At 35.5% G+C, this 24,786-nt stretch overlaps 1 protein-coding gene across 5 annotated transcripts in view; it reads right to left on the bottom strand.

Moving 5' to 3' along the window:
* The window catches only part of LOC121857480 (exocyst complex component 6B-like), a 46,046-nt gene that overhangs the window by 5,393 nt on the left and 15,867 nt on the right, over window positions 1-24,786 (bottom strand). For 4 of the 5 annotated variants that reach the window (XM_042353550.1, XM_042353559.1, XM_042353583.1 and 1 more), the window contains exons 2-11: window positions 18,748-18,913; window positions 18,276-18,460; window positions 17,172-17,339; window positions 15,937-16,058; window positions 11,515-11,714; window positions 5,411-5,551; window positions 4,678-4,776; window positions 1,604-1,693; window positions 870-1,093; window positions 219-410 (exon numbers count right to left, since the gene is read on the bottom strand). In XM_042353550.1, the coding sequence (XP_042209484.1) occupies window positions 219-410; window positions 870-1,093; window positions 1,604-1,693; window positions 4,678-4,776; window positions 5,411-5,551; window positions 11,515-11,714; window positions 15,937-16,058; window positions 17,172-17,339; window positions 18,276-18,460; window positions 18,748-18,913 (1,587 nt within the window). Of the gene's footprint in view, window positions 1-218; window positions 411-869; window positions 1,094-1,603; window positions 1,694-4,677; window positions 4,777-5,410; window positions 5,552-11,514; window positions 11,715-15,936; window positions 16,059-17,171; window positions 17,340-18,275; window positions 18,461-18,747; window positions 18,914-21,251; window positions 21,359-24,786 lie in introns of those variants that run through there. The other variant, XM_042353566.1, reaches the window with a different exon arrangement.

The following is a 24,786-nucleotide window of genomic DNA, read 5'->3' as shown; positions in this document are numbered from 1 at the left end:
CTGGTGGGTACAAGATGAATGAATATTTCATTAATTGTTGCTGAAATACCATAGGTGTTCTGCCATGGTGTGCCCCTTCCTCAAAAAAGCCAAGTGATATCCAACTGTCACTTCACTCACCACCAGCATCAGATAATCATAAAGTGAATAGGAACACAAACAATTTCCTTCCCAAAACTATGTAAAATGCATTACAAAGAGATAACATAAGAACTTACCCTGTTAATTTTGCAACATGGTGTTCTAGTAAGACATTAGCATGTTCAAGATGTAAGGTGTTAATGGTGATCTGTATCAACTGTAGCAAACGCAAGCCAGGCCTTTTGATCTGGGTAGCCAAGCAGCCGCTCAGAGTTCGGGTCAGCAGCAGGTTGGTTGATTTTCGAACCATATCCTCCTTCTCTGTTTGACTGAATAGTATGAAAAATATGGTGAACCATATTGTCAAAAGATTTGAGCAAGTCCAATAATGTGCCACTATAGAGTCCAAAGTGCCATTACCCTGGAGAATGAATGAGGAAATTCTAACTGTGGAATTCATCTGAGATCTTATTGTGATATATCAACATACTGTACAGTAATAAGTTTAGTTATAAGACATTGTTATTTGCTTGGATTATTAATGTTTGCAAATCCTCCACATGGAAGGAAGAATGTATAGATGAACAGATGGAAAGGGCCACATGATAATTATTTGCAGCAATTCAACCTTATTTTGTAATACATAATTATAAAATATTACACATTTTGCATTTTATATAATATTCATATTTAAGAATAGGTAATACATACTGTGTCAAGGAGTCACTTAGTAGTACTGCAATACAAATATTTATTTTAATGTTTCAGTAACTCAACAAATCCCTCACCTTAAATTCAAATCTTCTGAAAACTCTAGGCAGGCTTCAATATAACTCTTGACCTCCCTGTAAACCTTTGGAACCATTAGACTAAAAGGGAAGCGCTTAGGGAAGGGTGCCTGCTCCAGTGCAGGCTCATGGTACGGGAAGACCTCAATGATATTGTTGTACTCTTCCAAGGCATCAACTTGAATAGGATGGTAATTATCTTTTTCAAATATGTCTCTAAACACCTGAAAGGTACAGTTCTTATATAAATACAATCAATAATATCTTAAAAATTTCAGCTATTTGAATTACATGGGTGTACAGAGAAAATGAAGCAGGTGCTGGGTAAAGGGAAATAGACTCTTGAGGGAACTCAAGAGGTGTAAGTATAAAGAGAGTAGAACTATAAAGAAAATACAAAACAGTGATCTCCCCATTAGGTGGAAAAGTTCCGGGAATAATTTGGTTACAATACAAAATATCCTGTACTGTACACTGTAACACTTGTCATCAAGTAATGAGTACAGTGATCCATTTACTGTAATTAAATTTTGGGAGCATACACTTCAAAATAGAAGACTGACCACAAAAAAAAAAAAAAAATGGGGAGTAAATTGGGAAACCATAAAACAACAAAAGTAAAGTATAGAATCACGATATATCAATGGTCTACTGTATATCAAGAGGGTTATTACCAACACCTTAACCTAAAAATATGTGGATTTCATTAAAAGTGCAACATGATGCAAACTTACCTGTACCCACTTCTGCATCAACACCTCATTATAGTGGTCTTTCACCTCCAGCAGTAGTTCATGGAGAGGGTTCACCGTGTACCCATAGTTCTGCCAGGACAACCAAAATGATATTAAGATATCCCACAACCTACTGTATATACTATCTCCATCCCTCTATCTACAGTACACATAAAGAATAGTAATGTTTTCAGAGGACTATCAAATTAGTATCACAGGTATGTTGATTTTTCAGATACAAAGGAGTACTAAAGAGAAAATATAACTCTTTCTTATAAAATTTCCTATGTACTGTTCTGGTATGAAGTACAGTACAGGTATTAAATCTCAAATCTGGGAGCCTTGAAAGCAAGACCTAACTGATTTTGAAGGTTTTCCAGTTCCAGGAGACTATATCAAGTTTTGCTCCACACACTCACATAAACTTTGCATGATGAAATAGAAAATATGCATAAATAAATAAAATAATTTTGAAAGAATTTGTACGATACAGTAATAATAATAATAATAATAATAATAATAATAATAATAATAATAACAATAATAATAATATTATTATTATTATTTTATTAGCACTCGAAACACTAAAAAGTCAAGGACATGAATAAAAAAGAAAAATACTGTACTACAAAAAAATCACAAAAAGTGAGTTCATAATTACATACATGTTAAATTTTAACACTTTTTAAGCCCTGTAATTCTCCATCACTGTACAGGTGCTCCTCTACTTAAGAACGTTCAACTTACAAACTTTCACAGATACAAACATCATCACTGAGGGGGGTTACCTGCCAGAACTGGTGTTTAATGTGGATGAGACTGGATTATTTTGAAGAAAATTCCAGATAGAACAAACATTACCTAAGAGGAGAAGAGTGAGCCAGGTTTTAAGGCTGTATTAAAGGGCATAGCTGTACTAAATATCCATAATCTTTTAATTTTTTTTAATATGTTTGGTATCTACAAGAGTAAAGTTAGACTTACAACAAGCCTCAGGAAGGTAACTCGTTCGTAAGTAGAGGAGTACCTGTATCCTGTTCAAGATCATAAACTAAACACACAAAATAAGTCTTAAGTTGTTTCTTAAAGGCCTACACAGAAGTCAGCTGCTTCATGGATGCAGACGACTGATTGTACAATCTGGGAGCTGTATAGAAAAAGGATCAACCAGCAAAAGAACATTCTCATATTGCTCTAAGGTTCCTCAAGGCACAATCATTTCAGAACTTGTGGTCAAAGGATTTAGTAGGTTGGACAAATACTTAAGCTCACCAAACATAAGTGACTTAAAAGTCATTAGGCAGAGTTTGAACTCTATCCTAGATTTAATTGGAAGCCAGTGCAATGTAATCAAGAATGGAGTAATGGGAGTCCTTGGTGGGAGAGCAAAAATAAGCCCAGTAACAATGCCTGAACTTTCTTCAGTAGATAATTAGGTAGGCACCCCCATAAAGAGTTACAATAGTCAGCCCAAGACAAAATTATAGAATATACTAGTGTCACAAGACACTGCCAAGCACTACTTCACAGCCTATTGATTCCGAATATAAAGTTGCAACAAATCTTAACCACTGAATTTATATGCTCTATCAATTCAATTTTAAGTCAAAGTGCACTCCAAGATTACAAACAGTTTAAAGAGCCAAAATCATCTGTGCTGTCACCCCTTTTATTTCATCTGATGCCGATAATCTCATCTTCGTCGTCATTCAGCTAAAGTTTTCTCCTAGTCATCTAAATTTTAATATCAGACATCAAGAATTTCATTATCTCCTCAATATCCTCGACATTTATAATTTTCACATAAAGCTGTGTATCAACAGCACAGAAATGGTAGGCAACACCATGAGCATCCAGCAGAGATTAAGACCACCAGTATAGACTATAAACAGAAGTGGTCCCAAAACTGATCCCTGTGGGACTGAAATGGCTCCATCACCCATCAAACATTGAGATCACTTTAACAAATAAGACTCGAGCAGTGCATCATCATGGACACCAAACGACCAAAGATCCTGCTGCTACAGATGATGATCCACTGCGTCAAATGCTGCAGAGAGATCCAGCAAAACCAGGAGGGAGGATTTTCCTGTGCAAGTATTTATTACCAAATCGTAATGAATTTTATATAAGGCAGTTTCAGTTGAATGGTGCTTCCTACAGGCATAGCACACTCTGTCATCTTTGATAAGAATGAAAGATTGGAGACCGGACTTGTGTACAAAGAGATGTATATTCCCTTTATGTGTTTGACCTTAGGACACTTCTTTGTTATTATTTTTTATCTTTATAGTACTGTACAGTAGCGTGATCCAAAAATTTAAAGTTGGAATTTTAATTTTAATTTAGACACATGTTGCCCTAATACCTTTACCCCAAACATGTCTTCAGGCAAAATTTCAGTTCCTTATCTCTATATTCAGGGGCCCCGCATTTTGTGAACAGTGAGGGTGATCTGCTCTCTGAAGAGGAAGATCTTAAGAGCATAAATGGCCTTTGCCATCCATCTGATCTTCACACCTCCTTCTCGAATTTCCCCCAAGAAGGTGTATGTCAGGACAATGAGTTCCTTGTACAGTAATCGTCCCTGAGGTGAGCTAGAATTTTTATAAGATTAAAATAACTAAACGTTTTGAGGGACCCCTAAACATCATCCAGTTTTCTTTAAATTTTATACAAAGCTTCACTAGTGTACATGAAGTGCAACAAGGGCACCATGTGTTTGCTTACATAAAACACTTTACAGTAAATAACAATCATCTCAGTAAAACAGTTGACAGCCAGACTTACATGTCTGATTTTCAACCCAAAGAGTCATTTCATATTTTTTTTATTGTTGATATAATATTCTTTTAATTACCTTGTTATACACTTGAAGACCTTCGTTGTTAAAGTGCAGTAATAACATAACAAAAACTGATTTTCGTTAAACAGTTCAGATAAGCAGTGTTACCCCCCCCCCCCGATATAGTATTTGTTTTTTTTCAGATTGGGGTCTGCCCCAATTAGTCCGATTTATCGAGGTTCTACTGTACCTACAAATGTTTAAAGGAACATGATGTCATAATGCTTACCTGTAAAGTATGGGCAAATAGCATAATAAGATTCTTAATGTTCAGCATGAGCAGAGTGTCAGTGCAGTATGAAGAATGGTTACGAATGTTGTTTACAACCTGCAATGAAGCAAAGTAATTTATAAAATATAGTATATACATTTTACAAAGATGAACTTTAGGCAATGTTCATTTTATTTATTGTACAGGGGGTCCCCGGGTTACGAACGGGTTCCATTCCTGAGTAAGTTCTTAAGTCGAATTTGTATGTAAGTCGGAACACATGTTATGTGCATACCTTACTTACAGAACAATGAATTAAAATCCCACTATATCATAGCCTAAGTCCTTATATACATCTAAAATCACTTAATTTAAGAAGAAAATTAAAGTAAAAAATATGTCATCAGGTAAATAAAATACATACAATAAATTTCAAGTTTAACCACCTTCATATCGGCATGTGTTCGTAAGACGGGGACCCCCTGTACTGCACATACTCTAATACTCAGAAATAAATAAACCTTTTAGTTCTACATACCATGTATATCTAAAACGGTTCATATACAAGAAAATATTAGTTGCTTAATGCAAACATACAGGAAATTGTATTAATAATTATCTGTAAGTTATCACGCAAAATCTTTTCATTTTTCTCCCCAAAGAAAAAAGTTAAACATAAATGACAATTTTGTATCATTAAAAGCAATGTAGTTAATATTATTACATGTGTTACCTTGTCACTAGTACCCACCTTCCCAGAAGCCATGTCCCAGACCTCATCCAGGTATGGCCTAGTGACTAAACCATTGCCTGTGTTGAGCACATGATCCTCTATCACAAAGAACCCAACAACTCCATGTAGGTACTGTCGAAAACCCTCAAGATTCTCATGCTATGGATGTAAAAAAATAAATCTTAAATATTCGAATAAAGTTATCATTGTCAACATATTTCTAACAGATAAGTATTCTGCAAAATAAATAATATCTAAAGAAATTAGAATATCCTATACTGTACAGTATAGCCCCTTGCTATTCTGTCCTGTATAGGATATTTTAATACCTTACGATATTATTACCGTATATCACGGCCTATAAGACGAAATTTGAACATTAAAAAAATCTGCCCAAAGTTAGGGGGTCGTCTAAACCACCAAGTTTAAAATTCTTACCTCTTAAATATTGTGGTTTAGTGTGTCAAGAGTGGTGATGAAAACATCGTAAGCCACTCACAAGGTCTTACCACTAATTATTTTATACTGAAACTTACGTTTGGCAAGCTGGATTCAAATTAAGATTACCGGTATATTAAAATAATAAAAATGTATTATAAACCTGTCTAACATACCGTAAAAGAGATTTATACCCCTGTAATAAACACAGCTATCATCACACACCCCTCCCCACGCCCCCCCCCATTTGCCAGTGAGGAGACAAGAAAGGGAAAGTGACCACGAGATTGGGCTATTTTTAGCCGTGGAGGTGGTCAGTAATGCATACCGGTATCGGTATATTTACTCATAATAATATTTATCTCCTATAAATAATTGATTTAAATTTTATTTTTTTACAAAGAATATTCAGTAAATGACCCTCTGAGTGCATTAATTCTTGAAACTATCGACGGTTAATTACAGACGCTCAAGTGACGTCACTAGTGTTTACACTACACCAGCTGGTAATATTTGATGCCATTACTTGAAGTGAATTGGCCTTATTTTAAGTAACTAACTTTATAGTTACAAAAATTAAAAAAAAAGATCAAAACTGAGAAATAATATACTGTATGTATGTTGTGTTGTCAAAGTAAGAGAAACAATTGAGACCCTGCAATTGTGTAAATGAGGCAGAAAGTCAGGTCAGCAACCTGGGACTTGGTCACAATTTTCGTGATGCCATATGGCAGCAGGGTCTACTATTAGACAACACATTATGCTTCCAATATCTTCCCAGGCAGTAGTACCTCCCTGTTTGGTAGCTGCCTACTACCTACACAATTTCTAGTAATATTAATTTGATACATGATAAATTAGACAAACTGAAAATAAACATCAAATTTAATTACCAACACGCTTCCCATTGGCAGCTGTAAGAGGGGGAGATGGGCTATTTTTATCCCGTCTTTGTGTCTGAAGTGGCCAGTAATACCATATATTTATTGATCATAATACGTTTCTCCTATAAATAATTAATTTAACATTTATTTTTTTACATAGAATATTCAATAAATGACTTTTAATTCTTTTAACTACCGACAGTGGTAAATTTAGCATGACAATGATGAAGAAGAAGGCAGGTCATCTGATTCGGAGTTTGATTCTTAATGATTACCATATATGTGTAAGGTGACCACGTCAGGTCATGTGTAAGGTGACCCCTTCTCTCATTTGCCTTGTCCAGTTGTTGAGTTATCACTCCATAAGCAATAGCACTCTCTCCGTGTGAACACTACGGTATATTAATACTGTATCCAGCTACCACAAAACCTCACCATGGCTCCAATTGTTAAACGCAGGAGATATGAAGCTTGTTTTAAGCTGAAAGTGATAGCATATGCCCAGTCACACAACAATTGTGCTGCTTCAAGAGAATACAGTGTAACTGAGAAGATGGTGCGGGATTGGAGATCAAAGGAACACTTACTACGAAGTATGCCCAGGAATAAATGTGCAATGAGAAGAGGCACTGCACACTGGCCGATTCTAGAGAAGCACGCAGTAGACATGGTCCATGAGCAGCGTCAAAATGGGTATATTGTATCAAGAAACATGATACGTATGTGGGCACTTAAGTGGGCTAAACAAAATCAAGAGCACAGCAAAGACTTCAAAGCCACGACTTCATGGTGTAGCCGTTTTATGGAAAGAAGCAATCTGGTACTGAGGCAGAAGACAAAAATAGCACAAAAATTACCAGCAGATCTTAACTGTAAAATTGTTAATTTCCATCGCTACATAATACAACAACGTAAGAAACATTGTTATCCATTAAGCAACATCGGGAACATGGATGAAACACCTATGAACTTCGACATGGTCGGTAATCATACTGTCGATACAAAGGGTGCAAAAACAGTGTTAGTGAAAACAACAGGACACGAAAAGACACGGTTTACAGTAGTACTTTCATGCATGGCAGACGGAACCAAGTTGAACCCAATGCTAATTCTCAAGAGGAAAACAATGCCCAAAATCAAGTTCCCGGCTGGAGTTTTTGTTCACGTCAACGAGAAAGGGTGGATGGACGAACAAGGAATAAAGTTATGGATTGATCATATATGGTGTAGGCGACCTGGTGGCTTTCGAAAACAGCGTAGCCTGTTAGTATGGGATATGTTCGCGAGTCATTTAACAGAGGGAACAAAAACCAACATGGCGAGGAACAACAGTGACATTGCAGTTATTCCTGGTGGATTAACTTCAGTTTTACAACCACTTGATGTTTGTCTAAACAAACCATTCAAGGACCGCGTTCGTGAACAATGGAACAAATGGATGAACAGCGGCAAAAAGTCTTACACGAAAGGTGGGAATATGCGTGCTCCCGAACTGGATGTACTATGTGATTTTGTTATCAAGGCATGGAATGATATTAATGTGGAGACAGTTATCAAGTCTTTTAAAAAGTGCGGAATATCTAATTCAATGGATGGCATGGAGGATGACATGTTGTGGGAGGACGAGGATGAAACAGAAGCCGAAGCCACGTCATCTGATTTGGAATTTGATCCTTATGATGAAGCAGCCATAAATGTATCTCAGGATGTACTTGAAGAACTTATGATGTCAGATGTTGATGATGTGGATTTTGAAGGTTTTTAATACATGATGACGTCAGTAATAATCATGTGCTAATAACATTTTTAACTTGTCGGGTAATTTGCTTTTAAAATATTGTGACTTAGTAAATTAAATGTGTGCATGTGTATGTATGTATACATACAGTATATATAAATATGTTTGTGTAATAAATGTATGTAGTAAGTACGTAATATTTTTTCACTCAAATCCTAATGAAACACTACTGGAGAACATTCCTTTGTCGCAAAACAGTTTATAAATTAAAGAAAATAATTACAGTGTGTTTAATATATTACAGTATATTATAAATAAATAAATAAAACAAATAATTCGGTAAATCTATTTAAAGTAAATGGAAAATAAGCAAACATGTTATTTACCAAGACCCTTCCGTCTGGCTCAGGGTGAGATGTAGGGGAGATAAAGAAGGCTATTTATAGCCCATCAGAAGTGACCAGTACCCTAATGCACCATAAATAATTCATTGAACATTCATTTTTTGTATATATATATATATATATATATATATATATATATATATATATATATATATATATATATATATATATATATATATATATATATATATATATATATATATATATATATATGTGTAATAAATGTATGTAGTAAGTACATACTGGTAACCTTTTTCACTCAAATCCTAATGAAACACCACAATTAGAATACGGTGGTTGCTGTTGAACTACATGTTGTATAAATAGTCGGAACACAGCCACACCACCGAGACGAGGGAACACTCCCACCACCGATCGTCTCGTGTGAAGCAAGCGTATAAATGAAAGAAAATACTTGCAGTGTGTTTAATATGTTACAGTATATTATAAATAAATAAATAAGTAAACAAATAAATCGGTAAATCCATTTCAAGTAAATGGAAAAATTTTACTCGATACCGACATTAGTTCCAGTTATCGGTAAATAGCAGACGCTTCAGTGACGTCACTAGTGTTTACACTACACCAGCGGGTATAATTTGATGACATTACTTGAAGTGAATTGGCCTTATTTTAAAAAATCAAGGATGGTTGGTAAAGGACTACTGAGTCCGTGGTTAAGTGTCACATTTGGGGTACTGGTCTTATACAGCAAATAGAGCTCAAAAGCTACTTTTTAAATGGAAATTTGGGGGGGGCGTCTTATGCACCCCGCCGCCTTATAGGCCGTGATATTATTAATGGGTGTATTTGTGTATGAAGGTACAGTAATGAAAAGTTTTAAGTCATGCTCTGGAACCAAACTAAGATGCTGAAGATGGAACCCATTTCAACAAGGGCTTACCATACTAAAAGGACAACTGTGATATCAGATTGTAATGAAATTCCTAAAATAAATACAACATTAAAACAAAGTGCATTTGTGCCACTTACTGGATTAGGGTTTTAGTTACTATCATACCTTGACTTATGAAGAACTTGTTTATGAAAATTCTGTTACAAGAAATTTTTTTTATCCAATGCTTTGATTTATACAAGAAAATCAAGTTTTAAAAAACAAACAAAAACAACAATAATAATACTGTACTGGTAATAAAATATTAATACAAAAATAATTGGTAATAATGAAAATACTGTAGTCCAAAATAACGCATTATTTCTATCAATATGTTTACTTATTCCACTTACTTATTTCATCATTCTCAAACACTCACAATGTTATTAATTCTAAAAATATGATACAGTACCAATGAGGACATCATCTACAATTACCACATAGCTTACTCCTGAAACTCGCATGAAGACAAACAATTCATCACACAGTAACTGAACTAGTTTCCTGATCATCCAATTTTTCTTCATCAAATCTCATGTAATACAGGTATGTGGAAAATTAAATAAAAGAAACTTATTACCTATACACATTAAATTTCATATGCAAATTATATACAAAATACTGTACTGTAGGTGTAGAACTGTAAGAGAAAGTGGGAAGTTTGGGAATGATGAAATGTTTGGAGGTGTGGATATTGCCAACAATGCAAGAGGGAAGGTGACTGAGCTCAGACACTGGCTGGGTAGCTGGCTGGCTGGTGAGACCGATTGGTAGCTGGTATATAAACATGCTGCGCCTCTTTGTGAGCTGAAATTTTCTCTCCAATGGGTTTACGTAACCACTTTTTAAACATATGAAGCCACCCAATGATGTATTAATATTTTGCTGTGGATTATTTAGTTCTTCATAGATTGTCCTTGATATACTTTTTTGTAGATTTTCCACTTCATTTATTTTTTAAAAAGTACTTTACATTTCCCTTTAGCACTGTTAAACTAAGTCCTATCACCAGGCCTGATGCTTGAACAAGCGTCGGTCATAGCTCAAGGTCTGTGACAGAAGCGTTCGCACCATGTAAACAAAGTGGGGAATCTAGGACGATGCAATAACTCCTCAGTGGTTGTGGGATTTTTTTTTATTAGACAGACTTTTCAATTCCTATGTACAGTCTCGTTCAAGATTCTTCGAACAATGCTGGAGACAGCTGGCAACTCAAGGCCGTTTGTTTACTATAGAACGTACTATAATATAATACACAACAACAAAGCCAAACCATTAATTAAGCAACGGGGAACTAAGTAACCAATCACCGATTATCCTTTACATTCATTCATAATTTTTACTACGTACTAAAGTAAACAAACGGCATTGAGTTGCCAGCTGTCCCCAGCAGTGTTCGAAGAATCTTGAACAAGACTGTACAATGGGAATCAATGTAATATAATGTAATATAATTACAGGCTGGCATGAGAGGTGGGATATTGTATGGCAATGAAACATGGGCAGTTAAAGAAGATGACATCAGTAGGCTTGAACGAGCTGAAATGAGAATTGTGAGGTGGATGTGTAAAGTGACACTGAAATGCAGGAGGGCCTGTTCAGAGCTAAGAGGGCAACTGGATATTAAGAATGCTAACAAAGTTTTGCATAAAAGCAACTACTGTTTATAATAAACACATTGTTTAAACATTTTAGCAATACATTCTGACAGGAAATATACTGTCTATACATTTGCTGGTTCATTTTCCTTTTTTTTAACTCACCATATTAGTAGGTGGTTGTAAAGCCAGTCTAGCTTGTTCTCTGCGCTGCTGACGGTAGTAAGTCTCAAACTGTTCTCTGGCACCTAACACAGTATATATATGTAGGCATCTATACACTGGGGCAAAATCAATCAAATCTTGAGCACACAATTCTTCTTCCTCGTCACTCTGGGCTTCAGACTGAGCCTCATATGTCTCACCTGAAGGACCAAAATTACCGGTAATAATTTATGTTCATACATGGTAAATGATCAACTTAAAGCACACACCTCCATACATGTCAACATTAAGATTTTTTTACCATAAAGTAAAACCTCAATAAATCGGACTTTAATATACTGCATTGGAATTTGTTTTTTTCGGACTCTACAAGGTGCTCCGGACTGTCCTCCTATTTCCAGTACATATTTTTAAAAGGCCCTGAAAAAATCGTGCTTCAGTCCGGACGGTTTGTGTGTTCATAAGTACACACTACACAGGTGTCATGCGGCACGTGCCTTCATCCGAGTCCCGTATTCATCTGCACCATCATTACACTGTTAACTTTCAGTGTGATTTGCTAAGTGAAAAGAACCATGTACAGTACCTGTATTGTTTAAGTTGTAAATAGCAAATGAATACTATCCAGTTTAAAATTTAACTACCAAACAATTAACAAACTGTTCTGTAAATGTGCCTCAAACTTAAATGTACCTGAACATCATAAATGCATTGTCTACTTCCACTATTGAGTCTACCATCTACAGCATCTAATAAAATAAATTAAAACACACTTACCAGTTTTATATATTTTGCTCTGTTTAACCTATAAACAATGACTAGAGTTTTATGTTGAGTATGTATTGTCTTTAATGGGGATACTGTACAGTGGTCTAATCATTTGATATACAGTAGGCCTAACGAGAAGGCCTAACAAGAGCTAATAAGTATGAGAGCTGAAACTTCATGTGTAAACGTGCTGGAGGTGGGGGCTAATCGTTGCCACGTTCACCAGTTTGTTTTTATTTATTCATTATTATATTCTTGTATGATCAGCTTCTTATGGTGTATGTTTCATTATAAATAATATAACATATTAAATAAAAAAAATACTATGTACAGTATATTGTACAGTAATTTGTAATTCGACTTCAGAACAAAAGGACATGCTGCATTAAAAGGTAATCTCTTCCCTGACTATTATTGATTCATTTTTATTACATTCTACTATTTTCAGCCTCTTATGGTATACGATTCATCAAAAATAATATAGTCTTCAATAACAGAAAAATATACTGTAATATATAATTTGTATTTGGACTTGAGAATGAAAGGATACATTGTATCAAAGGTGACGTCTCACTTTATCTTCTCTCCCTCCCACAACGTAGTAACCTAACAAGAAATTCATTATGAGAGAAGCCATTAATTATGATGAAATATAAAAAACAAGGTGTCAAGATTAAATTATATACTGTAGTACTTGTATATTTAATAATTTTCATTACAAAATACCGTAAGACTTGATAGAGGTTGTTTTACGAGGAATGAAGATTTGAGTTGTGACTTCCCAATGCATTATGCACCACTACAGCTTGTAGTCACAAAAAGAAGAGGAAAGGTGTTACATTAAAAGTTAAATTAGATGTGGTAAAGAGATTTGAAGGACAGCAAGCTGTAGACATAGCAAGAGCTCTTGTTCTGCAGCCTACAACTGTACAAACAATTCGTGGGAATGCAGAAAAAAATGAAATCATGTGCTTAAAAGTGTTACTCCATTATCTACTGCAAAGTTAACTCGTCACAGAAGTGGCATTATGGAAAATATGAAAAGAATGCTGAACATGTGGATTGAGGATCAACATCAACAAAATTTTCCCATGTTCGTTGCTCTCCATACAGGCGAAAGCTTTAAGTTTATTTGAAACTTTAAAATAAGAAGCTGATAGTGCTGAAAGTGAAACATGTGGCAAGTCATGGGTGGTTTGAACAATTTAAGAGGCGTTCAAACTTGCACAACATACACATTACAGGTGAATCTGCACATGCAGATAAAGAAACAGCTACTGCTTACCCAGCAGTATTGAAAAAAGTAATTGAAGATGGTGGATACAAACCACAAGTGTTCAATGTTGATGAAATAGGTCTATTTTGGAAATGAATGCCAGCCAGAACCTACATTTTAAAGGAAGAGAAATGTGCACCTGGGTTCAAGGTGACCAAAGATCGCTTGACTCTTCTGCTTGGGGGTATTGCTGAGACACCAAAGGATATGAAGGGCTACTCTAAAGTTCATCTTCCTGTTGTTTGGCACTCAAACAAAAAGGGCTGGGCCACTAGAGTAGTGTTTGAAGAGTGGTTTACTGTCAAGGAATATTGTAAGAAAAATAACCTTGAACATTGCTGTTTTTAAATAATGCTCCAGGCCACCCACTACACCTGGATGACTTGTCAGATAGCGTCCAAGTCATTTTTCTGCCTCCAGACACAACTTCCATGATTCAACCTATGGATCAGGGGGCTATATCAACCTTCAAAGCCTATTATTTGAGGCACATGTTCAAACAATTAATTGTGTTTACAGAAGGTGAAAATCGGCCCACTGTAAGGGAATTTTGGCATGTCTACCACATCAGGAAAGCTATCGACAATCTGTCTGAGGCACGACAGGAAGCAAAATCCACAAATATGAATTGTGTTTGCCGTAAAATCTGGCCAGAAAGTATTGGTGATTTCACTGGATTTCACCAGCCTATAAACAAAGTTCATGAAGAGATTGCTGGATTGGCACAGGAAGTCGGGTTAAATGAGGTAGAAGTAGACGATGTAGTGGAGTTACTTGAATCACATGGTGAAGAATTATTAAATAATGATCTAATGCAGATGGAACAACAACGAGCAGCTAAGCAGGGGGACGATGAAAGTGAAGAGGCATTACCAATACTGCACGTCCACTCACCACCTTTTCCGGTGTCAATGGTGCCTTGTCGAGTCAACTGAAGAGTATTAATCAATATTCATCTATTCTCATGCAGATTGAATAACTGTTCAATACTAAACCCCTTCAAAATCGTAGGATCTACTTATGAGGTCTCCTTCACTTTTGCAAGAAACAAAATTATCACTCGCCTGACGGACTCGTGATTCTTTAATCTGACACGCCACAAGGATTTTTCACTTGCCAAGGGCGAGTATGATTGGGCAGCCCCGGTTGGTGACACACTCCTATCCAATGCTGTACACAGAGAAGCATTAATACTACGGGTAAACACTTTACAGTACAAAGCCATCATATCAGTGAAAACAGTTATTAACAACCAGACTTATGTCTGATTTTCTGGAAACAGTCCAGATAAGCAGTATTATGTCTGGACCCCCATAGATTCGCATTTTCTGGACTAGGATTTGTCTGATTTATCGAGGTTCTACTGTAAAATAAAACTTTTATGCTGTGACTCTTCAACACAGAATATGACAAATGTCTTTCATTAATGTACACATGAATATTAACTTAAACTCAGCTTCTAGTTATCAATATTCAGTATCTCTAATCAGATTTCTTAAGGTCACCAAAAATTAGGATAACTGGCAGACAAGCACTCCTTATCATCCTTTCCCTATTGCCAGGGAAAAGCCAAAACATTAAAACTACACTCTAAATGATTCAACACAATTCAATTTTATTATAATTGTTAAAACACAGTTTAACTATAAATCTGACAAGATACATCAGCAACAACTGAAAATTTTGCAAAATTTATGAAATTCAAATATTAAAGATCTTGTCAAGTTGCATTAAGTATACCCAGTAGATGCTGTACAAAAACTTTTAGCTAGAAATCTTCAATATTGTACAGTATTAAATCTCATATTCATACATGTAAATATAATTTAAGATCCAACTTTAATAATGATCATCAGAACTATATTAAAAGTTCAGCTCTCTCTAATTTATAAAAAAAATCATACTACTTTCAAGTGCATTATTTTTACACTCTCCTCAAATCTGTATTGTAGATTGGTACTAACTGTATATATTTCTATTAGTACTGTACAGTTTACCATACTTGTATTTACAGTACTTTAGAAAGGATATACTTTTGTAGAGGGATTCTAACTTCATCCTGCCATTTTGAACAAATGTATGCACTGTAATGGTGTACAGTATTTTCATATATTAATGTATTAATGGAAAGAGTCCCAAATTTTATGCGATTAGCCATTGGTCATTAATGGATCAATTGATTTATGAAAATAATATATGGTGTGGATGGGTAACTTTATAGCCCTGGATGACATCAGCACATCTTACAGGAATGATATTAAGGCTGTCCCCTGAGTAATGTATAAATGTTGCACATCTTAGTAGCACATCCACTCCTATACTCTACTTAATGCCATGCTTTCCTTACACTGAACATTTAAAACCATCAGATAACTGACCTGTAAATGGGTTGGGTGGTAGAGGTGCGTGTCTTTCATTTCTTGTCACAGCTAGTTTGGGATCCATGTTGTACTGTAGAGCTGCATGTTTCATAGCCACCTGACCTATTCGAGCTGATACCCTGAGGGGACACATCAACACATACTTATATTCTAATGCCCCTTTGTCAGATTTATTCTTCTGTTTGGCTATAATCAACCCTACTTTTCTATGAGGTTGATCTATAGGGTACAGAAAACTCAAAGAAAGAGAAGTTATAGGGGAGAGTGATGCAAGACAAGTGTACAAAGTGTCATGAGAAAAACAAAACAAAGGTAGAAATACTTAGGGACTCAATGAGAAATGGTCCCATATCCTTGTGAACTGTAAAAGGATACTAAAAATTGAAGTTTGGGGTTGGCATACTAGATCAAATCTGACCCACCAATTAAAGGGTAAGCTGCACAAATGATAACTTTCTTCAGACATCTTCACTCAGCTTATGAACAGTAAACTGAACCGATATGAAGAGTTGAAAATCAATGTGGATGCTAAGAATTCACTCTGCATAATGTATACAGGGGGTTTCTGACTTACGAGCGAAAGCCGACACGAATGGGGTTAAAATTGAAATTTACAGTATTGTACAGTATTTACCTGATGACTTATTTTTTTACTTTCATTTACTGTATTTTGTCCTATATTTTTCTTTTCTTTTAAATTAAGTGATTTTAGATGTATATAAGGACTTAGGCTATGATATAGTGGGATTTTAAACATTGTTCTGTAAGTATGGTATGCACATAGCATGTGTTCCGACTTAAGTACAAATTCAATTTAACAACATACTCAGGAACGGAACCCGTTCGTAACTCGGGGACCCTGTGTACAAGTCCAGGTTACGAACAAATATATAGTATGTGTAGATATTTCCTCCCTTTTTTAAACTTTCTGAACCTCTTGATCCATCTCACAAAATAGAGGAACAGAAGCATTAATTGTTGATTATAGACGAATATAACACTAATACAGTACGTATTTACATCTTCTATATATATCACAATCTATTCAATCAACATTAAAAATTACTTGGTGATAAAATTTTTTGGGGATAACTGTACTGTACTGTACTGTACAGTACAGTACAGTACAGTACAGTACAGTACCAGTATTTGTAATTTTAAAAGTGCCTCTCAGTCCTAAATAAAATCCTAGCCATTATGCCCACATTTACTGTTTACATTAAATACCTTACCTTCTAATGGCTTCAAGGAAATCTTTTATATCAGACATTGATGCTTGTTTGATGTCTTCTCGTACCCTTGGTATATTGTCACGCATCTGCTGGGCAAATCGGTAACTGGCCACCCGTGGTAAATATGTGTGTTCTAACTGTTCCAGGGTCTTCAGTGCTGGGTAATACCTGTTAAGTGATCGCAAAGATAATATTCTTTTCAAAAGAAAGTGTAAATATCATTCCATTTCACAAGACTCGCATTAGCAAAACACCTTTCCATAGCTTTGTTTAATAAAGTCTTCCCAACCTAGCCCAGTAAAAGTAAAATGTTAAACTGTACAGTACAAAAAATTACATTTCAGAACATAAGAATGGAGGAAACTGCAGCGGGCCAATTGGCCCATACGGGGCAGTCCCCTTTACACCCAACCCCTATCGCTCATATATCCATCCAACCTATGTTTGAAGCTATCCAGCGCATTTGAGTTAATGATGATGTTTGGTAACTTGTTCCATTCATCCACTATTCTATTTCCAAACCAATGTTTACCTATCTTGTGCCTAAATCTGAATTTGGCTAATTTAAAACCATTGCTACGAGTTTGCTCCTGGTTGGATAGTTTGAGTACCTTTGTTATATCAACTTTGTTCAGCCCTGACTTCCATTTATACACCTCGATCATATCGCCGCTCACTCTACGTCTCTCGAGGAAGTGCAAATTAAGATGCTTTAACCTGTCTCTGTACTTAATGTTCCTAATGCCCAGGATTAGTCTGTCATTCTCCTCTGCATTCTTTCTAGGGATTCTATATCCATTCTGTAGTACGGTGACCAGAACTGAACTGCGTAATCCAAGTTAGGTCTCACAAGAGCAAAATATAGTTTTAGGATAACCTAGCTAGTCTTGTAACTAACACTCCTTTGTCTGAACCCACTTCTGTACAGTCCCTCAAAAACAAAATCTTACAAACATCAAGTGAGTATACATGTAAATACAGTGCATGCCATACCTAAACATACATTCATAAGTGTTAATGTGCATACACGCACCCACACAAAAAGTAATCTATCTAAAAATTAATACCCCTGTAGAGTATAATTAATTATACTTCAGCTATCACCTCTTCTCCTGCATCTGTTTCTGCAACTTGGAGTACATGGTTAACACCGGCAAGCATAACGTCAATGCATCTATCGCAGCACAGATGTTGGACTGGACTTTTCTCGTTTTGACAAGTTCTTCACTCTTGGTTAGTAACTTCTTGGCTGATTCCTGAGCTTCATCATCTATTCTTACAACTTCTGTCTGATGTGGAAATAAAAAATAGCAGTCATCTTTATCTTTCATTAAGAACATAATGTTAAAATTACAAGACCGAATTTTGCTTGTGCTAAATTTCTACTAAAAATATGTGCAGTACAGGTACTGTATATCATGAAAAGAATGTTTGAAATATTTACCTTACAACATACCACTATAAAAAATATAGAGGGATGAACATTAATGATGTGTTTTTCACAAATTAGCACTTATGTAAACCGGTAATTAAATAATCAGGTCCATATATCAATATTACTATGAACTCGTATTACCTTGAGTTTGTGTGCCTGTGATCTGACTTGCAAAAGTTCCCGAATAGAGTCAATGAATCCTTGGTAGTGGTGGTTACACATACGCTCAATGTCTCTGTCATGATTTCGGATCCTGGTATCCAGTCGTTCCATAAATTTGCCATGTTCATCGCCATCATATATAGTCCTGTAAAATATATAATGCACAAATATAACAATTGCAACAGCAGCAGTATTCACACAATAAATGTAAACTGTATACCCCTATGCAATGAGACAGCATTTGTAATGTCTCCATGCAGCTCTTATGGCAGGTGCAATTCTTCACACTCCTAGCTAACAGCCTTCTAACTCATGTCCTTGTATCTCCACTGAGGATCCCCTTCCCACAATACATGTTGCCCATGGCTATATCACTCAATCAAGGTGCTGTCATCAGGTCTGATGGTTGGTAATGATAGTCCACCACTCCAAATGATAAGTGACAGCATTCCATATATAGTATATTGTAGTGTACTACTGGACAGTACAGAATTGCGATTGATTAAATGAAAATTACATAATCGAGACACGCACGCATATATTGCTTAAGTAACTGATATGAATGCTGGCACCTGAGATATACAGTACTGACATCATTAACAGTATTAAACTTTAATGTTACCATTAAATCAGCAAAATACAATTAAGACAAAATTTCACATTTCCTCTCCTGATGTAATAATGTACCTGTATCTGCCTTAACTACCTGTATTCTAGCCTAAATGTAATATACACTTGAAGACCCTTTGCTCATCATCTCTAATAAGGACATGCTATAGCAAGAGTTTTTATAACTTGCTTTCTTTTTCAGACTCCTATTACAATGAGAACTAACCAGAAAGCAGAAAAACTTCCTAAAACTTAGATCAACCTATAAAGTAGAGCAAATACATACAGCACCAGTGCTTTAACCCTTTAACTGCTACCATCATCATTAGCGGTTTACCAAATTTGAGCAATCGTTATCTTAAGACAATTGGCATTTGGAGCCATGAATTTAAAGCTGTGCACCGAAAATCATACTTGGAATGGAAAGTCAATGATTGGCAGGCACTTTAGAGTGGTGAAGCCTTATATCAACTTGCTATCGTCCTCTTGGGAGGAGTTGGAATTATTTATGCCTCATCACCCTCCCCCTCCTTCTGCCCTCCGTGGCCCTTCACCCACACTTACGACGCCACAGCCTGTCACACCACCTATGAAAGGGCTTATCATCTATCTTGCACCCCAAAATCCCACTGCACCACCACAACCATGCTATTTGTCATCCCAACCACCTCTTACACCACTACAACAACCAGGGATCACCAGTTGCCAGTTACTCTCTGTCTCATTTCATAGTCCCATAAAGGTTGATTCACATTTACCATCATGTCTCCAGTCCTTCGTGGACCGTCAATCTTCCGTAAAATTTCTTACAGGTATTTCAATGGAGCTATTCACACTAATGGAAGCATCAACATTGTCACTTCACGTCTCTGTAACGTCCAATCTAGGTTTCTCTGGATGAACAGTTTGACGTGATGTGTTGGAGCCTTAAACACAGCCAATATTTCCTTCGGTGATATTGCTTTTTTACATTTAGGGTTCCTTCTGGTCAAATCCATGTGTATTTTCTTCAGCAAGATGTTGAATTTATATTTTGACATTCTCAAGTACTGTACCGGTAAAATTTTACTTCATCTTCCAGTTCCTTGTACAGAGTCAAATATCCCCCTTCTATTTTTGTGTTTCTCAAGCTTATGTGAGCCCACACTCTTCTTTTTATCACGCAATCCATTTCTCTCCTCTTTTTCATCCAGTAATAAAGCAATTGCTGTAGATTTAAAATTTCCCACCATGACTATTCATCAGGTGCACACAGACTGAAGAAAACCTTGGTCAGTGTAAATACAGGGCAATTTTGACAGAACGTTGACGGTCCGTGATGAAACGGAGACATGATGGTAAATGAGAGTCAACCTCAACTCACCATCCATGAGGAGTACAAAATTCTAATATGGTTTTTGTGGCTTATAAATTTTATATCTTCAATTTCATAAGTATTTGTTTTATTAACTTTCATATGCTATGTTTTTTCTGTTTGTACAGTACCCTTAACTTCCCAAATGGCACAGCTATTGGGTTAATATTTCAATAAACTATTAAACTGTACAGTACAGTACAGTATTCCATTTTTTTTTCAACATATACAATAAGTTGACTAACTTAGGTAACATTTTTTTATACCATTTCCCAAAAGCTGTAGGGTGCCAAACCACAGACTAAAAGGGATACCTTAACCTGAAGCTTAATGTGGCTAGTGCCCAGCTCAGCACACACCATAGCAGAATACTGTAACAACCCACCAATGTTATCTGGCCACAAGACTGAACCCAAGGTACCAATTAAGACAAAAAAAGCTTCTTATATACAGTATACATAATAAAACTAAGAATTAAAATAATTTAAGTGACATGTGACATTATAAAACAGGGACACACATTATTTCTTGATAGAGCGTTGATGTTGTAAAGATCCTCTCAAAATGGTCAAGTTCATTCGACAATTCAATGCGAGATCCCATAATTGTTAGTGATGAGGAGACTCAGAAATATAAATAAAAAGTTTTAAATTTGCGAATATTCAGTTAAACTAAAAAATTCCTCGAGTTAAATAAAGTAATGAAATTAAACATGGCCAAAAGAGTTTCTTGTCCACTTCCTTTACAGTTGTACAACCAATTATTCTTCAATTTCACTAAAATTACACTACAATTATGATATGTTTCCTCAACACTTAAAAAAGTCATGAAACTAAGTAAGGCCCAGAGTTTCCGGTCACTATCACAAGCTGTGCCCAGTGAGCTCCTGCAAACTAACACCCAGCCAAGAGTGTCGGGTGTTATGTGATAAAGTCATGGGGAACCTATAGGGGGTGTGTGTGAGTGGAGGAGGTTGCCACACACACACACATAATGTATGTTGTTACAATATTGTTCTTACATCAAGTTCTATGAAATTATGTTTGTTTTTTTCTGGTTCAAATCCCTATAATCTGGACACAATAAAGTAATAAGTCATCAAAACCCTGTTAATATGAGGTAGCTCTCAAGGTTTGTCAGTGCTGTATAGAATGTCTGGCAACTGAGGATCCCAGAATGGCTCAGCAGTGCAAAACTTGATAACTAGTGCTTTAGTACCATTCATGGGCATAGCTGTGAATATCCTGGCTCTCTCTCTCACCAAAATACAGATGTAAGATATCATCCACAGTACATAATTAAAGCTACAAAATAATACAATTTGCAAACTAAGTTCTATAATTGAAATATTGTATCTGATTTCAAAATTAAGGTAGAAAACAAAACACTGTACTGTACTATGCAAAATACAACTGTAAATCTAATTACAGTCATGGATTATCTTCTGCAACTTCTTGATGGATGAGTAAGTAAATTAGCTACTGCATGTGTAGATATGTATTAATGGTACTGTAATTTATTATGGAATTTTTATATACATTATCTAAATTCTTAAAATTTTAATCAACAGCTACCTCTATAGCAATCTAAATAGTATAATAATTGTTGTAAAGCATTAATATGAATTTCATGTAATCACGTCAAAAATTACTCCAATAACAAAGTACTGTATACCAATAAAGAATCTTATGAACTAGTACAAATCAACTAAGTATTAACCCACACAGCTGATACTTAAATCTGCTGGTATCAATAATACTGTACTGTATAAGGATACAAAGAAACTTATATTTTACACATGAAATCATAAATGAAGGAACAATTCCAACACCATGTACAGTACAGTACTAACAATGAGGTACAGTATTTCTGGTTATGTGAAGCTAATACGATGGAATTTTGAGAGCTGTGTGTACAGTATAGACATAAACATTACTCAATTTTCCATTTACAGGACACTGGACAGATCAAAAACATTATACATTACAAATCACTTATGCTTATCCTTAATGTAGTGCAGTAAATATGATCAAATGAAATAGTAGTATCCACAGTGAATTAATAAGAAGCAAAGTGAATCCCTGTGGAACTAATATCAGTAGACCCTTACCATTCACGAGGGATAGGTTCCAAGAAATGGTGCGAATTGGTAAAACTGTGAATAGCAACTTATACTACATTAGTGTACTACTGTATACCTATACCAAACAACTGACCAGCACTCATCCCCTCTTTTAACTTATCTAAAAATAAAACTTTCTTTGTCAGGGTCATCACTGACTTCTGCCTATTACATTTCACTCCACTAGCTTCACTAGCACTAACACTAGGCAGTCTTTTAAGGGCCATTTCACACAGAAACGCTTAAAGTTTTGAGAGTACAACACGAGGTGCTGCGTGGGATAACTCGTTGTGCTGCGGGAAAAAACTTGCAAGCTAGCCACCATCTGCTTACCAGTTCAGGACTTTTAAATTGTTGCTGGAACAATATCTTCATTTATAAAATATTATAAATATTATTAACCCAATCTTTGTTCATCTCAGTATTACTAGGTTGTTTGTTCAATGTCTTAAAATACATAAGCCAGTTACGGTAACCTCCATCCTCAGTTTCTTCAAATCCTCTAGTTGGGTTTTTTATTTCAAGTTTTAGTGAAACTACTGTTTATGATCTAAGGCTCTTGAGATATTGTACACAATAATGACTATTAAGTTTTCCACTTAATACCAGCAGAACAAAATTAATGTGTAATGACATTCGGCTATGATCCTAGAGCTATGGGTAAAATGCACGAAATTTATATAATAAGGTAAATGAGATACTTTGGCCATCAAATTAGCAAAGAGAGGAAAATGGCAGATATTACAAGTAAAGGGCATGATTGAAGGTAGGAGGACCAGGGGATGGCAGACTGGGATGAAAAAATTAAATTAAAAGCTGTGGTCCCCAGAGAAATACAAAATCCGGGAGGATTAGTAAAGACAAACCCCCAAATTTTTAGAGTGGAGGGCAATGGGTACCAACCCCCAGACAATACAGATGGCACTATTGACTTATCAAATAAAGAGGACACCCAGTTGTGTGCTAGTATTGCACCTATAGGCTGAAAGAACGATTTCGCTCACTGAACTAAAAAACCGATTTTTTTTCAAAATAAACAGAACTGCGAAATTTAGCTGTAGGTTAGGTTAGGTTTGTTTGGTTTGGATTAGATTAGTTTAGGCCTTAGGGTTAGGTTAGATTAGGTTTGTTTGGGTAGGGCTTGATTAGATTAAGTTAGATTAGATAAGGTTTGGTTAGGTTAGGTTGTGATAAGTTAGATTAGGTTAAGTTGTGATAAGTTAGATTAGGTTAAGTTTGAGTAAAATACGCAATTGTATATACAGTGTACAGTAATTCAAAGGAGAACTTCCCAGTGATTTCAAAAAATCAATACGTACTTGTATTATTACCTAAAAAGTCAGGAGCCTTACAATGCACCCAGTTTAGAACAATTAGCTTAATAAGTAAAGCCTACAAAGTTTTCTTCAACAATTCTAAGTAGACTAAAGTTCAGAATAGAAAGTTATCTGAAGAGAAAAATGGATTTAGAAAGGGAAAAGGAACTTGAGAAGCTATATTTGGTTAGAGAAAATTGAGTAAAAGGGCTATAGAGGTCCAAAGAAATTTGTATACAGTACTGTATCTGCTTTGTTGATTTTGAAAAAGCTTCTGATATGGTAAATCACAATAAACTTTAAGAGATCTTGGAAAAAATAGGCATTAATGAAGGAGATATTAGAATTCTAAAAACATCTTCACTGGCAATACAAGCCTGCCATGTTAGTAAATAATGAACATACTACAGTACTGTACACTAATTGGTTTACTGTTAGACAGGGAGTAAGACGAGGCTGTGTTCTATTTCCAACATTGTATAAAATATATTCAAAATTCTTAATGATAGAAGTTATAAGTGATAATGAACGACTAAAAGTTAATGGTTAGGTAATATCAAATATACGCCAGGAAAACGATTCTGCACTTATCACAGATAGAGAAGAGGCATTACAAA

This window comes from Homarus americanus, unplaced genomic scaffold, assembly GCF_018991925.1.
Source record: "Homarus americanus isolate GMGI-L3 unplaced genomic scaffold, GMGI_Hamer_2.0 scaffold54347, whole genome shotgun sequence".
NCBI classification, from domain to species: Eukaryota; Metazoa; Arthropoda; class Malacostraca; order Decapoda; family Nephropidae; genus Homarus; species Homarus americanus.
This window is presented reverse-complemented; position numbering and strand designations above follow the sequence as displayed.